This window comes from Synchiropus splendidus, chromosome 7, assembly GCF_027744825.2.
Source record: "Synchiropus splendidus isolate RoL2022-P1 chromosome 7, RoL_Sspl_1.0, whole genome shotgun sequence".
Classification (NCBI taxonomy): Eukaryota; Metazoa; Chordata; class Actinopteri; order Syngnathiformes; family Callionymidae; genus Synchiropus; species Synchiropus splendidus.
The window spans coordinates 10,077,236-10,100,853 of record NC_071340.1 but is presented as its reverse complement, the minus strand read 5'-3'; the positions used below and the strand labels follow the sequence as shown (position 1 = coordinate 10,100,853).

General features: G+C 42.3%; 1 protein-coding gene across 2 annotated transcripts in view; it reads right to left on the bottom strand.

Annotated features, from left to right (window-relative positions):
• Positions 1-5,142: 5,142 nt before the first annotated feature.
• Positions 5,143-23,618, bottom strand: part of ipo11 (importin 11) — a 101,549-nt gene continuing 83,073 nt past the window's right edge. Inside the window, exon 30 of one of the 2 annotated variants that reach the window (XM_053871987.1) lies at positions 5,143-7,112. In XM_053871987.1, coding sequence (XP_053727962.1) covers positions 6,948-7,112 — 165 coding nt within the window. In that variant the 3' untranslated portion in view covers positions 5,143-6,947. The remainder of the gene's footprint in view (positions 7,113-23,618) is intronic. The other variant, XM_053871986.1, reaches the window with a different exon arrangement.

Here is a 23,618-nt window from a genome sequence, read left to right as displayed (position 1 = left end):
GGTCCAGACTACGCAGCTCCCTCCCAGCTGGCCCTTCTGCCGTCAGCACCACATGACCTGCCCAGACCTGACATCCACGCAGGTCTAATCCGTGCTATGAATGTAGGCACATGCTATTAGCAAGATCATTTGACGCACCGTGTTGCCATGACGCTCTGTTTTGGTGCCAACGCCAGCCTGAACAGGCTGCACACAGGCGTCTGAACACGGTTTGATATGGCTGGGTGTGATGAGTGACATATTTGATGATGCTAATATCGCGTTTCAAAAGCTTCAGGAAAATTCACACTACAAGGGGTCGTTCTATCCTCCTCCAGATGAACCCTTTAGTTCAGCACCAAAAAGTGAACTAACTAACTTGGGAACACCACCCACTTTTGTTTGTGCCGCTCCAAATTTAAATCAAGCCCATTATTATTATTGTAACTGGCTCGGATCAACTCACGAGCTCACAGACATGTAATGCAATGTTTGGCCTGATCCCTGGCGGACATCCAGTCGAGTCGAGGCTTCGCTAATGCTGCGCGATACAGCAGCAAGGCAACGGAGAGCCGGAGAAGGACATAAAGTCAATGAAGGTTTCTGTTTTCATAAACACAACATGAGATAAAATCAATCCCGTGGCAGATGCAGAAAGATGAGAAGCATGGCCATTGGACAGTTTGTCCAAAGAAATGAGAGTCTGAAGGTCCCTGCCGTACATCAGCCTGTTGGCAAACTCTCAGAAAAACTATCCTCTGAGAAACTTTATCAGTGACTTGCTCCGGAAATTCCACAGAGTGGAGTTGAGTGTTTGCAGAACAAGAGGGAGGGAGCCGGCAGATGGGCACCATCACTGATCAGCAGGCAAGTGGTGGAGTCGCGAACAGCGGATTAATAAATCAGCGTATAAGAAATGAAAAAAGTTTGAAGGGTACACCAGGTTTTCAGGAGGAAATGTCACCCCAAGTGTAAAGAATGGCCCATCAGAGCAAAGGGAGGGTTTGAATAAATCCCGGAGTGTCGAACGCAAGGCCAGGGGAACAAATTCAGACCGCTCAGTCTTTTCACGTTCCTTGCAAGATCTTAAAACAACATGACTGGATTAAATTCCACAGCATTTAAAAGTGCACCTACGAAGTCAACATCAGAGATGGAGAGGAATTCAATGAAAGTGCGTCTGGAAAACCCAATGTTATTGAACTTAAGACGAATGCAGGACTCTAAGAACAGACTCTTCATTGCGTATGAATTGTGTTCGCAACAACTCAGGAGAGGACCTTCTGGCTGAGTTGGCCTTGTGATGGAGGTAGCGACCCAAACACCAGCAAGATGTGCCCGAGACTTTAGCTGCTCAAAACCAAAGCAAGGTGAAGGGTTTTGGCCTTTGCCATGTGACATCAGACAAGAGTGATTCCTCACCAAGTTTCTTTACCATTTCACACATTCATGACCTCCTGTATTTTAGTGGTCAGAACCAGCATGAGACGACTGAGGATCAAACAACACACCAACGTCGGTGTGAGTCATCATTTTTTAGTGATCAAAACCAGTTGCGAAGAAATGAGGAGACAGGAAAAGAGCACAATGAGCAGCACTTTACAACCCAGATGGGCTGTCACGTCGTGTTAGGCTGGAGGATGTTAAATATTAACAGGGCTGCGGCCACCTAGCATTAACCCAGACTGACAGTTCAGTCAATACCTTACTGTGCGCAGTGAAAGCCGGGGAATGTCCTCATTTGAGTACAGTTGACCACAGCGGTCGGTGTCCGGCTCCATTGTGGGGAAAACAAAAAAAAATAGAATCATGGTGGTTTCCAGTTGACAGAAATAAAAGATCATCGATGTTTTCCCAGGAGTGTGTGTCAATGGATTCTGGAGTCCCTGGGGTCAGCGGCCCACCTGCCCCGTCTCCACTGCAGATCAATATCATGCGCAGGACCTAACAGCTGGGGTGAAGCACTTTGACACAAGATTTCGACTCTTTTCATCAAAAACAAAGCTAAATAAATAAATAAATCTAAGCAATAAAGTACAAGGCCAGGTGATTCTGGAGTTAATGTTTTAAGACACAGATATACACAAACGTGGGCCTCTTTGTTTAAGTCCTCCCTGTACACCCTGATCCGAAGCAGAACTAAAATCCCTCGGGCAGGTAGGTCCAGTGAACCCTGAAGCACAGGATCCATGTGCAGGCTTATTGCGATCCGCTCGGGATCCAGGTTTTAATTATGTGCATCCTCATCCACAGAAGAAATGGAGGTCCACACAGGATCAATTGACACTGACCGGCCCGTATTGGCATCGAATCACATGTAATTACAGCTTCACTCACTGGCTCCAGGACCAGACAAGAGAGTTTGGTGAAGGCGGCCAACAATCTCTTCTGCTGATCTGTACGCTTGTGGTGACCCGACTTCTGTGGCTGGTGGTTAGACACAATTGTGGCTGTGTTGGCTCAAGACAGAAGGACAAAGAGGAAGTTAAGATCATGCATGGGAGCAGCCCAGTCTTCCTGTTTGTGTAGCGTGATAGTCAAGACCACCAAACCCAAGACCCAAGTCTTCTAGTCAAAAAGGCACACACATTCTTTTACGTTTACATGTATTATTCATTTTACTGTTGGTCTGTGGCCGCCCCGCACTCTCCACTGGGAGTCATGTTTCTCAGGCCAGTTACAACCATCGTTCACCAGCATCTCTGAAGAGCAGTGAGATGGTCTGACTTGCTCTTCTGACACCACTTCTCACCATCCTGTGAGCCTCTTATGAACAGGTTTGAATGGACTGATTCCTACTGGCCTCCAGTCAACACGCTGGCACCCAGCTGCAACCGACTCGGGAGCGGCCCAACAAGATGAGAGGGCTGAAACTATATGACACTATTCTGGGCATTTCAAGATAATAAAACAGCTCGGTGGAAATAACCTGATTGTTATTGAACATCCTCTATATCAGTGTTTTTCAACCTTTTCCAAGCCACAACACCCTTGGTTCATTGAAAAAATCCCGAGGCACACCACCAAAGGAACCTCGGCTAAAGCACTTGTGCTTAAAGTCCTATAGAAAATCCCTGTTCATTTGTGAAAAACTGTGGCTACTGACACTCGGTTTTTATTTTGCAGAAACACATTTCTGCAAATGTATTTGTTTCAAATGTGTCCAGAAAGGGGCGGGCAATATGGCAAAAATATATCATGATTCATCTATGTAATTACTTGCTTTAAATAACTGTTTGGATTTCATCACTTCTCTTTTGCAGGATTTTGTTGTAGTTTTGAGTTTCCAGACAAAACCTGAACATTCTTTGCCTGAACTTGCTTCATAACAACAATGATTCTTTCTCTCTTCACATTTTGGAGCGCATTTATTTTGTTGTGCATTTAGCTTTTCGCCAACTTTTAAACCACAAGGCAAACTTTGACAGTTTTGAAGTGAGATGTCACGTTAGCTCTTTGGCGTCGTGGGTCCGACAAGGATCACTGCCTCCATGGTTCTGTGGTGAAAGTGTGTGGTCAAGTTAGAGGCGCATCAGGTTTTAAAACAGCTGGATGTTGCACATGTGAGCAGCTTCTTCAGCGCTGCTTTGACTGACGGACAGATCAGCGCATCAACACACTGCAGCTCAACAGTACTGTGTATAGAAAGAATGTCAGCGAATCCATATGATCTCCTCACGTTGGTTGCTCCTCAACACCTTCTTATTGTCATGATTTAATGTCATCAAATCTATCATATCTATCTCCAGACACATGAGGAGAAACTGGATCATTTTCCCACCGCACACCAGTATCCCGGTTGAACAACACTGCTCTAGATGCCCTTTGTCCCAGCGCAGGTGTCTGAGCGCGTGCCTGCGTGACACTGTTCATGCTTGTTGTCGGTGCATGTGAATTTAAGAAAGACCAATCACAATGGGTCATCGCCACAAACCCATCCTGGCTCGGGTGAATGGTCAATAACTGCTACTTTGTTGTCACCCACCAGGAGTAATGCAACATCTGGACACCTTTCCATTGACTTGGGTTCGGACAATGGAAGTCCCACAAGCACCTGGAAGTCCAATTATTCAGTGAAATCCAAGTAATTGCTGTGACCACGCGGCAGCTGGTGCCAGGAGGTTTGACTTTTTTGTCCAATTTCCTTCAAGTCTTTAGTCCCAAAATGTCAGGTTTCATCAGTGGAGGTTAGGTCCACATCAGCAGGCACATCAAGTACAGTTCATTCATTTGGTTTACAAGATCCCAATGATCAGGAAACAACTGTGAGTGGAGAAAAGGTCATGAATGGAGGGTGATGAATTCCAGTCGGGGAGCGAGGTTGTGTTTCCTCCTGTGCTAAAGTAACTGTTGTGTGTGTCACATCATATATAACAGCGTTTTTCAACGGGAGTGCTGCCGAACACTAGTGTGCCGTGGAAAAATGATCCAATGTCGCCTCATTTGTCCGGAGATAGAGGTAATTTAATGATGACATTAAACCATGACAATAATATGTTTAGGAGCATCCAACGTGAGGAGATCACATGGATTCGCTGACATTCTTTCTATACACTCGACTGTAGAGCTGCAGTGTGTTGATGCGCTGATCTGTCCGTCAGTCAAAGCAGCGCTGCTGTGGTGCATGGCGCTCCTCCTCCACACACTCACAGTGAAGAAGCTTCTCACATGCACAACCTACTGCTGTTTTAGAACCTGATGCGCCTCTAACTTGACCACACACTTTCATCACAGAACCACGGAGGGAGGGAGGAATCCTTGTCAGACCGGAGACGCCAAAGACTGTCTGCACACCAGAACTAACAGAGCTAATGTGACGTCTCACTTCAAAACTTTATTGATACTTGTGGACTGTCAAAGTTTGCTTCGTGGTTTAAAAGTTGGCGAAAAGCTAAATGCACCACAAAATAAATGCGCTCCAAAATGTGAAGAGAGAAAGAATCATTGTTGTTATGAAGCAAGTTCAGGCAAAGAATGCTAAAGGTTTTGTCTGGAAACTCAAAACTACAACAAAATCCTGCAAAAGAGAAGTGATGAAATCCAAACAGTTATTTAAAGCAAGTAAATACATAGATGAATCATGATATATTTTGCCATATTGCCCGCCCCTTTCTGGACACATTTCAAAACACATCCATGTCATGGTCTGGGGTTAGATCTGATTACTGGGCAGCTGGGATGAAATTATGGCAGCATGTGAACCACAGGCCTTGAGTTAATCCTACGTCAACAAACTGTAAACAAACAGCACAAGAACATTTGGCCTTAATACTGCATTTTATTGAAGGCTTTGGGGGGGAAAAGCAAAATAAATTCCTCCATGTCAACAGAAAATCTAAATGACCAACGGAAACATCTTGTCTTATCAACACGAGTGTAGAAATGATCCACGATCAAGAAAATGAGGGTAAAATGGGCAAGGCAAAGCTGAAAGCATAAGGCTGTAATTCTGACTAAAATTCCTTCCACACTATCTCAAAAAAGCCACAAAGGTAAGATGGAGAACATAAAACAGTCAGAAGGAGCATCAGTTTCTCTGGACCAGTATGACATTTTTTTCTTTGCTTTTTTTCTTTTTTTAAGACTTGAGGATCTCATAAACCGTCTCGACACTTTCAACCATCATGACTTGACACATACTGTACCGAAAATAATCCTCCTGTCCAACATCAGTCCACAGTTCCTCTCTGCGAGTACAACTTGTTAAAAAAAAAAAAAAAAGGAGGTTGGTAGAATCAACTAATTGTGACCAAATGAAGACCTGACTAAGACATGAACACGCTCCAAAGACCCGACGTCAGAAAAGAAAAGAAAATCTACTATCTCTATCTTTCTATTATTTTTGGTTATTAAAGTGCTCTGAAATGCCATCAATTATTAGCAGCAATATGATAAAACATATAAATGCAGTTCAGAACACCATCATCTTAAAAAAAAAAAAGAAAGAAAAAATATACACAAAGTTCTTCACAGAACAAAATGCAGTAGTTAACTTATGATGTTGAAAAACGAACAAAACTAAAGTCAAATATTTCCATGCAGGAATATCATCCATGTTATTTACATACAAAAATTACATTTCTTTTTGTCTCTTTTAAGAATAGATTTTTGTAAACACTGATGGTTCGAGGTCTGTTGATCGTTCATTTAATATTCCAATGTTTCTTTAAAATCCACCCACAACAAAAAATATATGAGAACGAAATGGCACATTTGTCACCAAATTTGCATGATGAGTGCTGCGCTCACGGGCCGCAGTGATCAGTGCATGTTCAAATTTATTTTTTATTTTTTTCAATTTTGGCACTGATTCCCACATGGGAGCACAGATTATCAGCCAGGTTATTTATCTTTTATGATAATTCATCCATAAATGACCTTTCTTTTCCTCCATTTCTGTCCACTGCTGGAGCAAAAACTAAAGAAATACTGTATACTCAAATGGACATCATGTTACCAAGTGATGGTGTTGATGCACCGTAAGAAAACCATCTGTGACAAAATACACAAAAGCAGCTCTTCGCAAAATAAACCAAAGCCATTAATACCTTTTGAGTGTATTTTTTTTCTTCATTTGAATGATTGAATGGTGAATGAACGAAGGATCAACAGACCTTTTAGGTCCTTCAGAACTCCTTTTATCCACATTGCTTCTGCTACAGTCTCTTTGTAGTGACATTAGAAAATAGTCCTTGCCTCCTGCAGCTGGCGCTGCGAGCCACTTCACGCCCCGCTTTAAATACTCCACCGACGGTAAACCACAGAATTAGAAGAGACTACAGGGGACAAGTGGAAGCTCGGCGACGATGTTCTCACATCGGTGGTGGGGGGGTCAGGTGACGGTTAAGGCAAGATGACCATGGGGGGAGGGCAGGGTGTAAGGGGGGGGGGTCCACACAGATATTTGTCATTAAAATGAGGTGAGACTGGGCAAAAATGTGAGGAAGTGAAGGATTGAGGTGGCTTCCTCAAAAGCCTTGCATGAACTCCTGGAGCTGCCTGACCAGCTCCGTGTCCACTGTCTCCATGAGGACCCCGAAGCCCTGGTCCCCCAGAAGGGCCTGCTGGGCTTTCAGCTTCTCGTAGACGAACTGATGCAGGGACACACTGTGGACCGGGTCTTCCAGGGCCAGCTGGAGAGAAGAAGAAGAGGAAGACGCACATTACAAAGAGGCAGGTGGAGAACGTGGAACACAGCGTCTATGAATGCAGCCTACATGGTGATCAGAATTTAGGACGCTTCAACTCTAGTCAGCCAGCAGAACAGCTGCTGCCATTATTTAAAACGTTAAGAAAATCAACCTGCGCTATAACATTCTGAAAGCTTAGGATGGTGCTGTTAGTTAGCGGTATACTCTGGGTGAAGAGAGTCTCAAGGGTGGAAGGAAAAGCAGGATAAGTTCAAGGTTAAGCAGCACCTCTACAATCATGTTCCAAATTCAGATCTTGTGCAGCTCATATATTGACTGCTCCGATGGCCTGTTCATAAGCGCGCCGCGGAGAAATCCATCGCTTGGGTCGATAATTTCCACGTCATTGAAACGTGCCGATAAAATTATCGATCTTTTCCTCCTGCTTTTAATGGTTATGGAAGCTAACGATGTTAAGTTGACAGCAGAGTCACAGTCTCTCCGCATTAGCCGTTTTCCTACTACGAGTCATGACATTTCCTCAGGCGTCTGATCAACCATCAAGACAGTCGATATGATCCACAAAGCAAATTAAGGAGAAATAGATTTTTAAATCCTGGTTGATCATTTATTCAATACACAAACGCACAATCGTTGGGTGTTCGGGACTAAATGATGTGCAACGGAGCAGCAAATGCTTCGAGGATAATTGATTTAAGGGAGTTTGATTTGGAGCGGTAATGCCAAGTTTGAATTTTTTGGTTCATTTTCTTTTGCGGGAGGGTGTAAATTAAATTCAAAATGCCATGAAGTACTTCAATATTATGACTACATCACCTCAGCTGCTTGTGAAACCTCCACACGCAGTCGCAGTCAACAAGTTCATCAAATACAAACAAAAGTTGGTTTTTCCAGAGTCATATTATTTCATGTATAGAGTGCAAAGGCTATTTTTGTCGTAATGTATGGACAAACATTGGTTTATTTTTTTGTGTTATGTTTCTCACTGGTAAATGTGAAGTGTTAGTAGTGTCAAGGTGAACAAAGGAAGAAGAGGAGGACAACCATGAAGGTTTAATGATGAGCTGAAGGAGGACAAGAGGAGGTGACCTGGAGGACGATCCACACAGGTGAAGGTGGAGCATGCAGATCATATACAAGTAACATCCGACTTACGACTGGGATCGGTTCCGACCAACCGGTCGTAAGTCAGATTGAAAGTCGAATGCCATTCAAAATAGCCGACATGAGGGTTATAGTTACTACTGTAGTGGTAGATGGTTGTGTGAGAGTGAGATGCTGGGATACTGTGCTGCCGGAACTGTTGTACACGTTGCCGGGCTGCCAGACATTGAATGAATGAGAGAGAAGGGGGAGAAAAAAAACCAAAACAAACAAAAAAAAACATCTGCTGGCTAGGGTTGGGTGATATGGACAAAAAAAGGAATCATGATAAATGTTGTAATTTTGGCGATAACCATAATTATCACGATAAATCCATTTTCATTCCATTCCATGTGTTGTACACACTAAACTGTTTCATGATGAAAATGATTACTCCAGCATCATTATTTGTTTATGTCTAAATATACTAGTTAACCAAGTGTAGAGATGAGAAATTCAAGGTTTCCTGTCTCTCGTAGAACCTGGCCGTTTTATTTAGGGGTTAAATTGAGCCGTCTGTCTACTGTATCTCAATAAATGATCAGTCATATTCTACTCTCAAAATCATAAAACAAACTGTCAGTCCTTTCTCTTGTGTGATGAAAAACATTTTCACAATTTTCTCTCCTAAAATTGTTGTTTTTCTTTGCCTCATTAAATATTTCACAAATACTTAATAATAAAATAAAAATACTGAACGTTTTAGAATTTGTTGATGGTCCCTAACTGATGCCGGGTCGTAGCATTAGCGCTGCCTGTGTGAGTGCGTTTGCGATCAGTGAACCGTAATCGGGAACGCAGAAGCCGCCGCCAATACTGGAGCGGAGCTCCGTCCAATATCCAACTATTTTCACCACGGTGTTTCGCAGAGGTGGCAGCGCAGCGGGAGACCTGCATGTGTTGTTATGAACCAAGGCAGACGACGGCATCAGAGAACCTATGAGGACCACTCCAGAGACTCAGAGTTGACCAGTGTCACTATCAAAGGTTCCCTGTGTTAAAAATAAGTTAAAAACTACGATCGTGAACCAAGGTCCACCACACTCTCCTCAACTGTCAAACACCGCAGAGCTGGAGAGTGCGGCGCGCCACCGCGGTCTCATCATGTTCACGTGTGCAAGTCCAATGCAGCAAGTGTGTCACTTTGAATTTATCATGAGATGCAGAATTGTCATCGTGGAGATTGTGTTTGGCGGTATGTCGCCAAACACTAAATTATCGCCCATCCCTACTGCTGGCCGTGGTCATAAGTACGGGTGGACCTAAGTCGAGCAGGTCGCAAGTCGGATGTTACTTGCATAGTATCCACTAAATGCCGAAAATTTTTCATTGCACTGAGGGACGCTGTGGCTTATACAGTCGATGTTGCCCTCTTAAGGCCATTTATGCTCCCTTTATGTTTATGTACTATCAAACAGTGTTACCGTCTCTAATCACATGCTTCCAGGTTTTCAGTGCGTTGGTATTGCGGTATATATATATATATATCCACCCGGGGGAGCAGCCCACAGCCAAAGGTTTATGACAACAATAACATTGTGACTGTGGACGAAGGATTGAGGAAATGGAAGCAGTAGTTAGTGAGGCTGTTAAACATATTGCGACTGGAGGTCACGTCTGCCATCGTCTTCGTGTCTCAATAGAGCCGCGTATCAGGTGGTAACAGCAACACTGCCCCCACAGCGTGCAGTGGAACTACTCCTTTTGACCTGCTTGGTCCGTAAACTTCGTGGAAACATGCGGGAATACGGACAAAGTGAATGCAGTGCATGGACCGAAGGCTCCGTCTGCAGGTACCGTTGAGCATAAATGGACATTTAAGGAGGTTTCATTCACAGCATATGACTGGGTGATCGATAAGAAGCAACAATCTAGTTGTTCAACATCTTGAACGGTGATTGGCTCAGTATAAAAGAAGTAAAAATGAGCCTCCACTCTTCTGCATCTCGCTTTGCTCAGTTCACGTGCCATGGTTTGTTGTGGCTTTGCTCTGCAGTGTGGTTGTGCATTTTAAATAGTAGGACAGGTAAACATTCCCCAGCCATGTGACACGCTGCTCTAGATTGACACGCAGCTGCTCTCTGCTACAAAGGGATGAGGGCGGATGGTGAAACTCCATACTTCGCTTCCACTCCCCTCCGTGAGCACAGCGAGAATGAAAGGCCGTCTTGAAATACTCTGGCGAGCGTGCGGGATAAACACTTGAGAAAGATCTTCACCACCAGTAAATCATCACGACTGAAAACCCGACAGGAAGAGAAGAGCTTTCTTGATGTCACCTTCAAGCAGCGATCAAATGGCGTGGATACTGGGTGATTAAATAGGAGAACACGAAGGCTCCGTAATCAGCCAGAGGAATTTGGTGTGTTCATTCAACAGATAATTAGGACTTTGAAGAGAGCGTTCACGTGAATCAGCGAGCCTTTGAAGCTACCTCCTGAGGCTGCAGGAACTTCCTCCTTTATGAATATGCAGCCTTTGAGCGCTCAATTGCATGGTGTTCATGCATGTTTACAGTGACCTCATAGCCTGGGGCACGATGGTGCTTATAACTAAACAGCTTCTCTTGTCAATTCAAACCATAAACATACCAAGAAATCCCAGAAAATTCAGTCAATTTTGTCGCACATGCGCAAAGGATTGCAGTTGCAAAACAAAACAATGACAAAAACGAAAAAAGAATGTAGAAAATGCTGGAGAAAAGAAGACGGGGAGCGATGACTTCACTTCTTATTTCACATTGTTTTGTTTTTAATTCCTGTAAGAGGAGACACTTCTCTTGTTACATGTGACTCCATACGGGCCGGTTCATTCACTTTCCATTTAAGGGAAACAGTAAAAACCCAACAGTGATATCATGCTGCAGAGAATGCAAACTCCACCTTCAGGGTAGGGGGGAAACATCCAGGACACATAAGCAGCCAGCCACTGACAACTGAGACTGTCGTAGTATACTTTCGTAGAATAACTGTACAGCTATCTGTAGTTGTACCTGCAACTGTTTTCCAAAGTGAAAACAGGATTTGAATGTGTTTTTATGAAATTACTCTGAATTGAAGATAAACTTTACATCTAATTTCCATTTTAACTTGTATGTTGGCAGTCATTCCCTATTCCTTACTTAGAGGCCTCAGCTAATACGCTCATTCTCATGAGAGGCAGACAATTACGTGTGGAAAATGCTCCTTAAGTACATGGGATGTAGTAATGGCAGCTCTTGCTCTGCCGCGCTCATTAGTTCTTTGCCATTTAAGTGTAATCACACTACACAACAGCGGCTGACGTGGCACGGCCGACTGGGATGGTTGTCATGTGACCAGCATAATTGAGAAAGGGCCAACGCACCGTCCAAGACCTTGTGTCACCCACATGTAAACAGGCGTTGCTGTGTGTGTTTGTGAGGACAGGCACTGTGAGAGTGAAACAGTGTCTCATTTATCTGCTTCTGCTCATTTGTTGTGACTTTGAAAAGAACAGCTGAATAAGCCACAGGAAATGCTTTTTGACGTGTTATTTGAGCGACATCCCGTCACATAATCCACAGATTCAGCAGCCTCACTGATGCCCGCAGTGATTTTCAACTGAGCTCCAAACTTTTGTAATTCTATATGATGAGAAGGGACAGTTTTATCCAGCAGGAAATTGCAAACTGGTAATTCTGTTGGCATTGGAAGAACAATGTCTCCACATCACGACATACGCCACGACACATATAAGTGTCTTGCTTTTAATATGATCAATAATATTACGTCCATTATGGTCGGAATGGTGCCATTTAAATATGATACATTACATTGGAGTTATTATAATTATCATTCTTATTGTTGCCATTCTTACCTTTCTATCGTGCGGTTTTCAAGAAATCATTCAGCTGATTTCCGCACTGACAATATTTTGCATAATTACACAATTACAGCCGCCCACTGTCAGGTAATTGTTTAATTCTAAACTAGACACAGGTGCAGAATCTGCTTCACATTAACTGTATGGTATGTGGCCATCGCCTAAACTCTGTACGAATTGATGCATTCACAAAAAACTTCACCTCCTCAGTGGGTAACAACGATAGCAACGGGGCAGAAAACAGCCAATCCAACTACGGTAGCAAGTGTCAGCCTCCGACAAACTGGGTGGCGCTACATATTGGTGCACTATTGCTAAATGTGGCATCTCCATGACGACCTCCTGCCACTAGTCAACAGTGGTCCAGCTTCAGCAGCTTCAGCAGCTTCAGCCTTGTTTCTCATGTTACTCAGCTAAGAATTGAAACAGGACAGCTCAGGTTTGCGCTTCAGGGAAAACGGTGTACCTTTTGGGATATGACTGACCCACGGACATTTTAACTGTAAACAGGAGGAAAAAAACATGAATTACCCCAGAAGGAGAAAGGCAGACGTATGTTCCAATCTGCCTCATTTATTACTCTTTTTTAATGAAGATTTTTGACCACTTGACTTTGACTGACTCCTTAAATAGCCGGAACCCCCCCCCCCCACCACAGAACACAGCTAAGTCAGACAGTTTGCTCTATTCTCTGTATATACACTGACAATGTGGGGCTGGACGAGCACCATCTCATCTGACTGCTCAGCCAGTCAATGCGGCACCGATCCGCACACGGATTAAAGTCTCTTAGTGCTCCCTGTGAGCAGACCAGGAAAGTGGTTTCAAACAAACTGCATTAGGACAACAAGTGATTTCCGCAGCCACAAAGTTCTAGAGCAAACAAATTAACAATTACAACCAGACAGATAATGATTTTAACCCTCTGACCTGTGCTCTTTAATCTCCATCGTTCACCGCAGCACTCCATTTCCTTTCACTGCCCCCCCCCCCAAAATACGGGCTGCTCCATTGAGTGGAAAAGCACATTAAGACGAGGACATTAAAGGAAACTGAGCCGGGCTGGCAATCGCTAACTGGAGTTAATGATGCAACTATGTGCACGCTCATATTCTGTCCTGCCTGATTTCCGAGCACACACGCAAACACCGTATTTACGTGGGAGCAGTGGACTCACTTCGGCGTGATGTAATGAGCTGCGAGACTTTATGATGTATTGAAGTGTAAAATAAGAGCTGCAGAGTATTGAGTGAATTACACAGCAGGCAGCAGATGCTCATTCCATCAGTTAAATTCTGACACATTATCAGAAGGCCTTGCCAGCCAACTCCCTCAGTGGCTCAAGCTAGTCTCTCAGGTTTTCCTCGGAATCCCACTGTTCTTAACAAGGCATGCAAGATTAAAAATGTATAATGATGCACTGCTGCGCTACTGTACAACTAGTGCTGGCGGACACAAAGATACCAAATCCTATTGATATGCAGCTCCTCGAATGGACAGAGAATCAATGCAACTGATTATTTGTTTTGGTGGACAACAATAATGCAACAGCGAGAAGAGGAATGGTGAAGGAGTGGGCCTGTAGGACATCACATTGTCCTGTTCCTCTTCCCATTTGTCTCAGAATGAAACAGAAAAATCATTTGGTATTAAATATTTATCAAATATTTTGCATTTCAGATTCATTTGATCCATATATCATTAACTTAGCTTAATCCAGCTTCACACTGGTCAGAGAAAGGATATTAACCTAACAATGAACGGAACAAGCACCATACTGAAGTTACAATGTTGGACGCAACAAAGCTATATTGATCATCTTTAATATGAAAGAGTTGCTAAGTTGAAGCACATTAGCATGCCAATGAATTGAGTAACATATACACAACTTTCTACTTGTACTCACATGTGCATGCTGATCAGAGTAAAGAGAAAGACTAAACTAACTCATGAGCTAACCACTGATCTGATCAAAGCCTGGTGACAAAGCTGCGATACGTGTTTGGGTCTGATAAAACTCACTGAAAGATTGAGGCATTGAAATATTTCTAAGACTGGAATATTGAACCAAGGTCTGTCAGATTCTCTCACCACTGATTTATTTGACGTCAGCATTTGTGGGCTATGCAGGCTAGAGAGGAGTTTCCAGGGATGATGATGTCTGTGGTTGATATAGTGATTTGTACACAGAGTAATGAGGAGAATAGCGGTGGCGGCATGAGCAGGGGCAATGAAGGTCACTAGAGGTGGTAAAAACAAATGAGTATTTGAAGAGGGGTTAAGAGGAGAGTGCAGGCGGGGTAGGAAGCAGAGCAAGAAGATGATGATACTGAGGCTGATGCTGATAGGAGGCGAAGTGAGACAAAAGACAATTTAGGGGCCATGGAGGTCCAACTCCAAGGGTTTCTGGAGAAGTGTCACGTTTAAAACAACTCAACCAACCACTCGACATAAATCTGATGCAGACCACCTCTGTATTTAGTTTTTGAGGTCCAATATCAAAATGATTCAGGTGCCTTCACATATTTTAATGTGGTTTCAGATGTCTGATACGTATCCAGTTGCTAACTCAGTGAAGTGACCGAGGGCTAATGAGGCCACCTCCTGCCAGATGACTCTCTTTGTTTACATGCTCCATCATGATTCCTGCTGTCCCAAAAGATTACCTGTTCAACCAAAGGTCATGTTTTCCTACTGGAGGTGAGGTCAGCTCATTTTTTTCAGAATGGAGTATTTGTTTTTTTAATGATTTGGGCAGCATGTGACTGTGAGGTCAATGCTGAGGGGCAACAGAGGCGTAATTCAATCTATTGCTTCCTTAAATTTATGTCTCTGCTGGTGTAAGGTCTGAGCCAGTGGCCTGACACAGAATGAACCATTTCTTTGAGTATTGCACCGGAGGGGAAAATGTTCTATAGAAATTAATCTCTGGTGCCTAGCAAGACAAGATAAAGCGTCTTTAGGGTCAGCAGGATGGAAGACCAACATTTTTTAACGTCTAAAAAAATACCACTGGGAATGTTGGGGAGGTTCAAAAAAAGTAATGACCTACACCTTTGCAAGACCAGACTTTTGTGCTCCAGAAACTTTGTTGAAAACCTCTGCATCCCATTTACTCATGAACATGAGTGAGGTTGGCATTTCATTGTTTGATTTGCCTGAGCCTAATAATGAACAGGACGTTGCATGAGAAGAACTAGTATAATTTGCATAAGGTGAATTGTCCACTTGAAAGCGCCAATAAAGACTTGATCCACGGGTGTGTGACAAACAGATAAAGACGATAGGCAGGTGTTGTACGAGATGATTTGTGACCAAGAAGAGAAAAACTGGCATGTGGTGAAGTGCAGCTACAACATCACACTATCAGATGAGAAAATATGGGGAAAATCTGCATGATGATACAGCTAGTAGCACATGAGATTGAAAATAAAACTACTATCTTCATCAAAGTAGAAACCAGAGGGAAGATGAGTAGAGGCCTGCGAGGGGTAAAGATGAGGAATAAAAAGCAGATGGGACAAGGGAATAGGTAGGAAACCTTCTTGCGGCTCGGGCTCACAGATGAAATTGCAATAGTTTTCGAATCTTTGACAAAATTGAAGATAAATGGGAGTCACAGAGGAACGGCAGAACCGATTAGGAGAAAGTGTAGAGGCCTGTGGATGTTGCTGATGAGGAGAAGACGAGGGAAAAAATAAGAAAGAATAAACAGAAATTAATGCGCAGTGTGCAGACAGTGCTCAGGTGAAAAGAGAATGTTCAATATTCTATTCATTTGGAGGTTTGGATTGTTTTATGCTCACTAATATTAATGAATCAAAATGAAAAGTCCAGCACACGTTTAATTCCCAGGAGTTTTTTTTTCCCACAGTGTTTTCAATCTTGCTGCCGGTCATTTTTCACATCTCCAAAAGAGTATGAAATAAAACAGCCAAACTACTTTTCCAAACGCGTCAAAACTCTTCTCGTTGTAATTCTTCTGTGAGTTTTTTTTTTTTTTTACCTAAAGCACCACTGCAGCAAGTTCCCCAAAGACAGCCAAACACTACTGAACAATACCAAAGAACATGTTTTTCACAGGGAAAGGGAAAAGTTGTTGAAACTCGGAATGACAATCGCAAACTATTTTTTTCCTGATGGCTGTTAAGGAAAACTTGAACATTTGTGTTAACATAGGAGCATTTAAGAATAGGCATGTCTCCACAAGGGCGAATTGTTTCAACCCATCCTCACTAATATACTGACATTGGGAAAGTGGACTTTTGCGTCCTACACTGAAGACAAAGGCAGCGTTCATGTTGTATGGTATGTTGATGCATTAGCATTTCAACTGAGTAAAAATGACAACAATGACATATGACCAACAATAAAAATCTTAATTCCTGTTAATTCAGTTAAGTCTCAAGCCACTAGCCAACTCGTTCATGACATACCAATTCAACATGAATGAACAGCCGAACATTCAAGAGACAAAAACAAAAAAAAACAAACAGCAAGGCGGATTACTGACCAAGTTAACATCAATAGACGCTAAGTAGATCAGTATTATTTGTTCCTCCATCTTCAGGCCAACAAGGCCAAACTACACACAATGTTCCCACCAGAATTGATTTACTGCGTGTGATGAGATGTGAGAAGTTTCCCTTGCATTATGAGACACTTTGAACATGAGCCAGCTTGTTTTCCAAGCATGTCCAACTGGGTGGTGCAGGTCAGTCTAGGACACACAGGGAAAGGTTGAGTGTCTCACTTGGCCTGAGAATGGTTCGGTAGTCTCCCACAGGAACTGGAGGAGGTTTCTGATTCTGAGGAGAGGGAAGACTGATGACGGTTGCCATTGAAATCTGACCAAAGCTATGAAAAGTATATGATTGAAAGTTTGTTAACATCAGCTGCAAAGTTGGGCTTTTTCATACAGAAGCCCTGCACTTTAACAGAGCACTATCTAGGACCCTGGAAAGAATCCAAACTACTGCAGCCAATCTTACCACATAAAGGCTGCACTTCTGGCAACATGCAATGGATACCATTAGATGAATAAGGTCTGTGATGAGTCAGTCTCAAGGAAAGACTGTTGGAGTAGGAGGAGAGCAGCAGGAAAGTATCGGTGAGACAAGTTATGTAGCAGCGCAACTGCAGATACGTCAGCGACAAGTGCACTTGTGGTTCAAATCCAGAAATTACATTATGAGTAAGCAGTTCAACAGCTTAGTGACTTATGATTTAGAGTCTGACAGAAACTAGTTGCATGAAAGATGTCGACCGCAGAAGTGCTTTTTGGTCACTACAAAGAATACCAAACACAACTAAGTGCTCCATAGTGACAGCAAGGCAGTTCTGCAGCCCTTCAGGCTGCGCCGGCAGATCCCCACTGGCCACATGTGCCGCTTAACATCCATTTATAGAAAATAATCCCATCATCTCTGGCTTTTCAAACCTAAATGCATGCAGATGAGGATTTACACAACTGCAGGTCCCTGGGAGGAGAAAATATATTCAAGGCGCGGTGTCCCTGCAGGTGCCCAGCTCCTCAAATCTGCTGTCAGAAACACATTACAGTGGCCCTAAGATTATTAGCCACCAGTGCTGCAGCAGTGTTAATAGAGTTTTTTTTTTTCCTTTGACTCATCATTTTATCATGTGCCGCTTTTGAGTGATAAAGCGTGATTAACGGTGTTCACATTTGAAGCAAGGTTGGTGTCTAATTTTGCAGGATGCGATGTCAATAGGTGGAACCATGACTTTGTTTCATCATGGACTGTCAGAAATGCCTTCCTGGCCTTCCATCTTATATAAATGGATCTTCGTTATCTTCCAAGGAGCTAGCTTAAATTCATCCAGGCTAATGCAGATGCATGATTTCCACTGGTCCAAATGAGCTTTCTCTGATAAAAAAAAAAAAAAAAATCAACCTGGAGGAAATTGGTTTCAATTTAATTAAAATCACAAACACCATAAAGGCAGCACATTCCTTGCAAAGCTTCTCAATTAAAAGTCGGATCACAATTTGTTATCTCAATGAGGTATAATTTCTCCACTCTGGTTAACAGCCACTTCTTTGAGCTGCTCTATTTAGACGTACAGTGAAGAGAAGGATTTGCTAGTGGGCACGGTCTTGACTTGCTTCTTGGTCAAACATCACAAACAGTGAAACTCCTGTAACCAATATATCTCCATAGATGTAACGCACACTATCATTTTCAACCAAGCTAATTTCTGCATTGAGCAGATCTGATATTTCACCCGTACTGACACGTCTGCTCAATTCAATTTCATGCCACAGCAAATAAAAGCCATCAAGAGTGAAGCAGTTAGAGGAGAATATATAACATAATAAAAACCTCAATATTTAGACAGTTATTACGATGTGATTTGATCAAGGATATTGTTTTTTAGAGTGATGCTACAGCTCAATAGTCATCAGGCTGAAAAATATGCAAAAAGGATTTTAAAGATATTGAGATTTATCTCCTTGGAAAGGCCTATTGTCTTGTTGGGGTATGATAATGTGCACAGTATTTACCTTGCCAACCCATTTTTCAATCCAAATCATAATATGTGTGTGTCAGACGAGAAAACTCATTCTCCTAATGCACCAGTAGACCTGGTTTCTTGAGTCAGCACCAGTAGGGTTTCTTATCTAAAAATGAGAGTCACTCTAGTGCATGGAAATTAACCTGTGCTGCCACTAATAATGTACCATATCTTACAGGCATGTGATCGTGAGTCCACTGCAGTCTATCATGAGGCTCTGACAGACTGCTGGTCGATGACATCTCAGGAACCCATCACATTCCTGGGTCACACTAGTCTGTTTCGTGAGCCCATTTGAAATTGGACAGGTTTATTTTCTAATCTATGATCACATTACTAGTAAGTCTAAAGTCTGGCGTTGATCCAAAAAAGTGTCTCCTCCCTGCCTAAGCCTGTTTATAGAGCCTTTAAAAACGAACACAATTCAGTGTTGCAGGGACCAAGATAGAGGTGAAATATTTCATCAATTAAGGGAAGAAAAAGAGAATGAATAAATGTCAGAAGCGACATTAAGGAGTGAGAGATTGCCTCTCCTCCTCTAGGTTCCTTGACTTAGAGGGAAGATTAGAGCTTGACTGCCATCATTTTTCCACTAAATGAGGCGGCACAAAGTATAATATCCTAATTAGTATTGTACTTGGGGGCGTAAAAGTGTGAGCCCTCTCGAAGTCGCCGACATAGGTTATAGTGGTGCCTTCCAGGTTTCACATACATGTTGGGGGGAGAAGTGAAATGTAAGCACGCGCAGAGCTGAGTGGGTCTGGAACCAGTATTTAAAGGGGTTGGAAGAAAACACAATAAATGAGTACAGGACTGGAAACACTGACACGGGTTGCAGTTGCAGGTCTAGTTCTGCAACTGCAAGATCTAGTTACCTAAAAAAAAAAAAAATATATATATATATAAATATATATATATTTCAAAGCTAAAGCAGCACCAATTATTCTGCCACTTGACATACACTTTTTGTAAAAACAAAACATGTTTTTTTTTTTGTAAGTAGCCAAAAGCAAAAGTGCAGCTCACTGGTGTGATGGCTGCCGACGACCTCTACTTCTCTATGCCAACCAGGAAAACTGGGCTTATTATGCTTTAAATAGAACGGCACCACTACTCTAAATATCGCCACAAAAAACAGTTAAAAGAACCACCTTGTCACACGGACTCAAAAGCAGTGCCTTGGAGAGTCATACAAGCCATGACTCGATGATAAAATAGTTAAGTAAGACTGTTAATAGAAGTGCTAGTTAGCTTCAGTTTAATACGTCAACAACCTTAGTCTGTCTTCTCCCCACCATCTTTTTTGGCGCTAGCTCATTGTGCTAATATGCTGACACCTGGCGGTACCTCTCTCCTCGACAGCCATTCATCATGTGAAGTACATCCTGCTTTTCCCTGTGCTCAATTAGTATGAAAAATTACCTTGGTGTTCTTCTCAGCATTACAGGGTATAAACACTGCCTCGTGCCCAGTTAAAACAACAGGATCCCTCTTATGATATCAGAAAAAAATGTGTTTACAAATCAAATATTCACTGCGGCAGTAACACCTTGTGTGACATTCACTAGAACGACTAATTGAAGTTACTCATTCGGGCCTGAGAGCGACAAGCTGGGTCAAACAGTGTTTAGTAACAACTGGTGTCCCATCTGGTGGACAAAGTCAAATAGTTGCATTTGAAGCCAGGGACTTTGGCTGGCTGAGTGCACACAGCAAATGAGGACCTGGGTCATTGGCACATGCCGAGATGCAGTCAGGCCCTTCGTAGCTCACCAGGCAGAGTCAAACAGAGATATGTCCAGTCAATGTTTGCTAAAGGAGAGTGAGAAGTCTGGGATTGTATGAGGAAGACTAATCCAGTGACCATATAACAAACACAGGTCAAGGTCAAGGCCCAAGGGCGTAATAAAAGTACTTTTATTTGAGCCACAACAGCATATAATCTGTATCCACAGAGAGACGCCTTTTCCTATTCAATCCTTTTACACGCTAGTTTTTAAAAAAGTGCTAAAATGGAGCCGCTTCTTGCTTCCATGCAAATCACATTCCAGGCCAGTAGGTGTCGTTGTAATGCCTAATGAATGATTGAGCACAATGCTACATTTAAATATCAACTTAAACTTGGAAACAGAGACATTCATGTGGATTGACGTCAAGAGTTTCTCATATTATTTACAGGTGCCTAAGCAGATATGCTACGTGCTCTGCCAACACTGGTGAGGGAATAAACTGAATAATAATTCCATGAGCTTTTGTTTACTACTAGTATCAGAGTTTTAATAAAACAGACAATAAGTCGCCTCAGAGTGCAAGTTGCAGCAGTCAGACCTGCATCACAAGAAAGTGCCAAGCAACATTTAAGAATGAGTAATTATATATTTTAATAAATACAACTTGCACCGGAGTATAAGTTGCAGTACCAGTGAAACTGCAGAAAATACAGTAATCTGGAGACTTTCAAAACATTGATGACTTTGTCACAACAAAAAAGACAAGTTTTCAGACTCTAATTTTTTGTGGATTGGAATAAGAAAGTTAAAATTGACATCATTCAGAGCAAAATTTCAAAATAATTCAACCATTTGACAGGAAAAGCAGCAAAGACTGAAGGGAATTATCAATGATTTCTTGGAATGTGGCCACTAACCAAACCTATTCATGAGACTCTGCCATAAAACTATGCAATTTAGTTCAGAAATAAAATTACCGTTTTGGATTTTATCGATGCGCTAACATTTTCAATTGAGATCAGACTGGTCTTTCTCAAGCTTTCAAAGAACAAGTCTTGCCAAAGCAGATTGAGAGGGAGTACCATCATTGCGTATTACAACCACTGAAAACATGTCCCAAATGTGTGCCAGGTTTGAGATCAGAAAGGACATGCATGCTGGTCCTGGTGTAAATGTCGCCCAAAAGGAAGCTGTGCTTCAAGTGACAGTCATCTGTTGCCAAATGGGCCAGAATGCCATCTGACTTAACCTTTTGAGTTGGGCTGATGAAATTAATGATGGCAACCGTGGCATTTTACTGACCGCTTTCCCATTAATTCCTTAAAACAAGTCTTAAGAACTCTTAAATGACATTTAATGGTGAAGGATACGGCGAGAGCACACCAAAGAAACGGCAAAGGTGAAGCGTGATAAACGGATTTTGGAGGAATCAGCACAACAATCCCAAAGCCTTTAAATTAAAGCTTTGCTTTATTGTAGCGAAACCATGGAGCAGACTAAAAACTGCAATGTTCAGAGAACATCATAAGAAGAGATTAGATACTATATTTCCCTCCCTCATCAACAACTTGCCCTTTTGCCTTTTAATTAGGAAACACTTTGCCAGAGGATTAGAAATTATCTGTTATTGCAGTTTTTATTGAGACGCACATGTACCCAGCTTAAGGAGAAATACGGAATATGCTTACCAGTCACGTGGCTCAGCTCAAGATTTTATCTACCTGCATTCTAATAAATATTTACCAAGAGCAAATGGCTGCCCCAGGACAGATGTTATCAGAGCTCAAAACAAATGGAGGGGCGATGAACGTAACCGTAATGAATACAGAGACGGCAGGGAGGTGATAGTGCGTCTTGTGTTGATGATTTAAATAGCTATCTCCAACTCCAGCGGAAGGCAATAACATGAGATGGTCACAGTCGAGCGCAGGAAAATAACGCTGACAGAATTTGTCTGACAATTAGGTTAGTTTATTTTCAGATTTTATTTGATTTCTTTCATAATATCGATCAACAAAAAAGGATCTGTGAGTGCACTGGTTGATTTATAAAATGACTATGGGACAGGGCTGCACAATCACTTGACAAAAAGTGACAAAAATGGAGGACATAGCAAGAACTAATGAAATAAATACATTAGAAGAGAGTACAATAATGCGCCTTTCTACTTCTCCCTACATTTTGTATTAGCATGACCACTTAACCTGTGAAAATAAATGTGGCAGCTATAATTGAGATCATGGCTACAGTTCATTTGACTGTGCAGCCCTAATTTTGGGCGAAACATATCGGCTTCTGTCCATGACAGTTGGATAAGGTTTGCGAAATCATACACACTAACGATCAAGGTTCCCCTGGAAGGTCTTCAATCCACAAATAAGTGTGACATTTTCGCCTCCATGTGTGAAAGATCTATGTGTTAAAATACCACCATACCAGCAGTGACATTTCCAGCTGTCTAATTCGGATCCACTTTGCTGATCAGCCAAGCATTCTTGAACATTCTTCAACATTTGCTTTGATTTGGTCAAATTATAGCTGAAGAAATTTGGTTCGAGGAAATGCCAGGGACTGATTGCAACTGACATGATGTTGCTGTTCATCAAATGAACGAAAATATTGTTCAAAATACTGTTGTAGCAAAACAGTAGTCAAAGTGATTAGTCCAATATCTAAACGTCTAAAGCCATCAGCTACACTACATGTCTACCTTCCACAGAAGAGAAAATATTAAAATCTAAATGTTTTTTTGGCATGTAAATGAGGGATACAGCTGAGGCTGGGCAGCCAAATTGGTTTAATGGCGTCACAGGAAAGGTGAGTCATCTTTCAAACTGGTACATGAGGAGGAAACAACCAATACAATTTGCTTTGGAAATTCTGAAAAGCTGACAGAATCTTGACTGCACTGTTTTGCACAGTCGGACAATTATTTGTCGCTAAATGACGCAACTGGTTCAGTGGTCACGAGCGCACATGAATTCGTCACCTGACAACTCACATCATCATCTCTTCAATTCCTCTGCACAAATAAGGCTGCTAAAAGATTCGCACTATTCCCTCATGCAGGAAACGGAAAGCAACAAAAGACAAACACACAGGCCTCTTTTGATGCCAAGAACAGAGGTTGTGGATTACGTACAGATTTTAAATATTGGGGAAAACTGGTGATGGAATTCCAGCTACAAGTATCGATAAAGAGGATTTAAAAAAAAAAACAGTCGGATGTGCCACT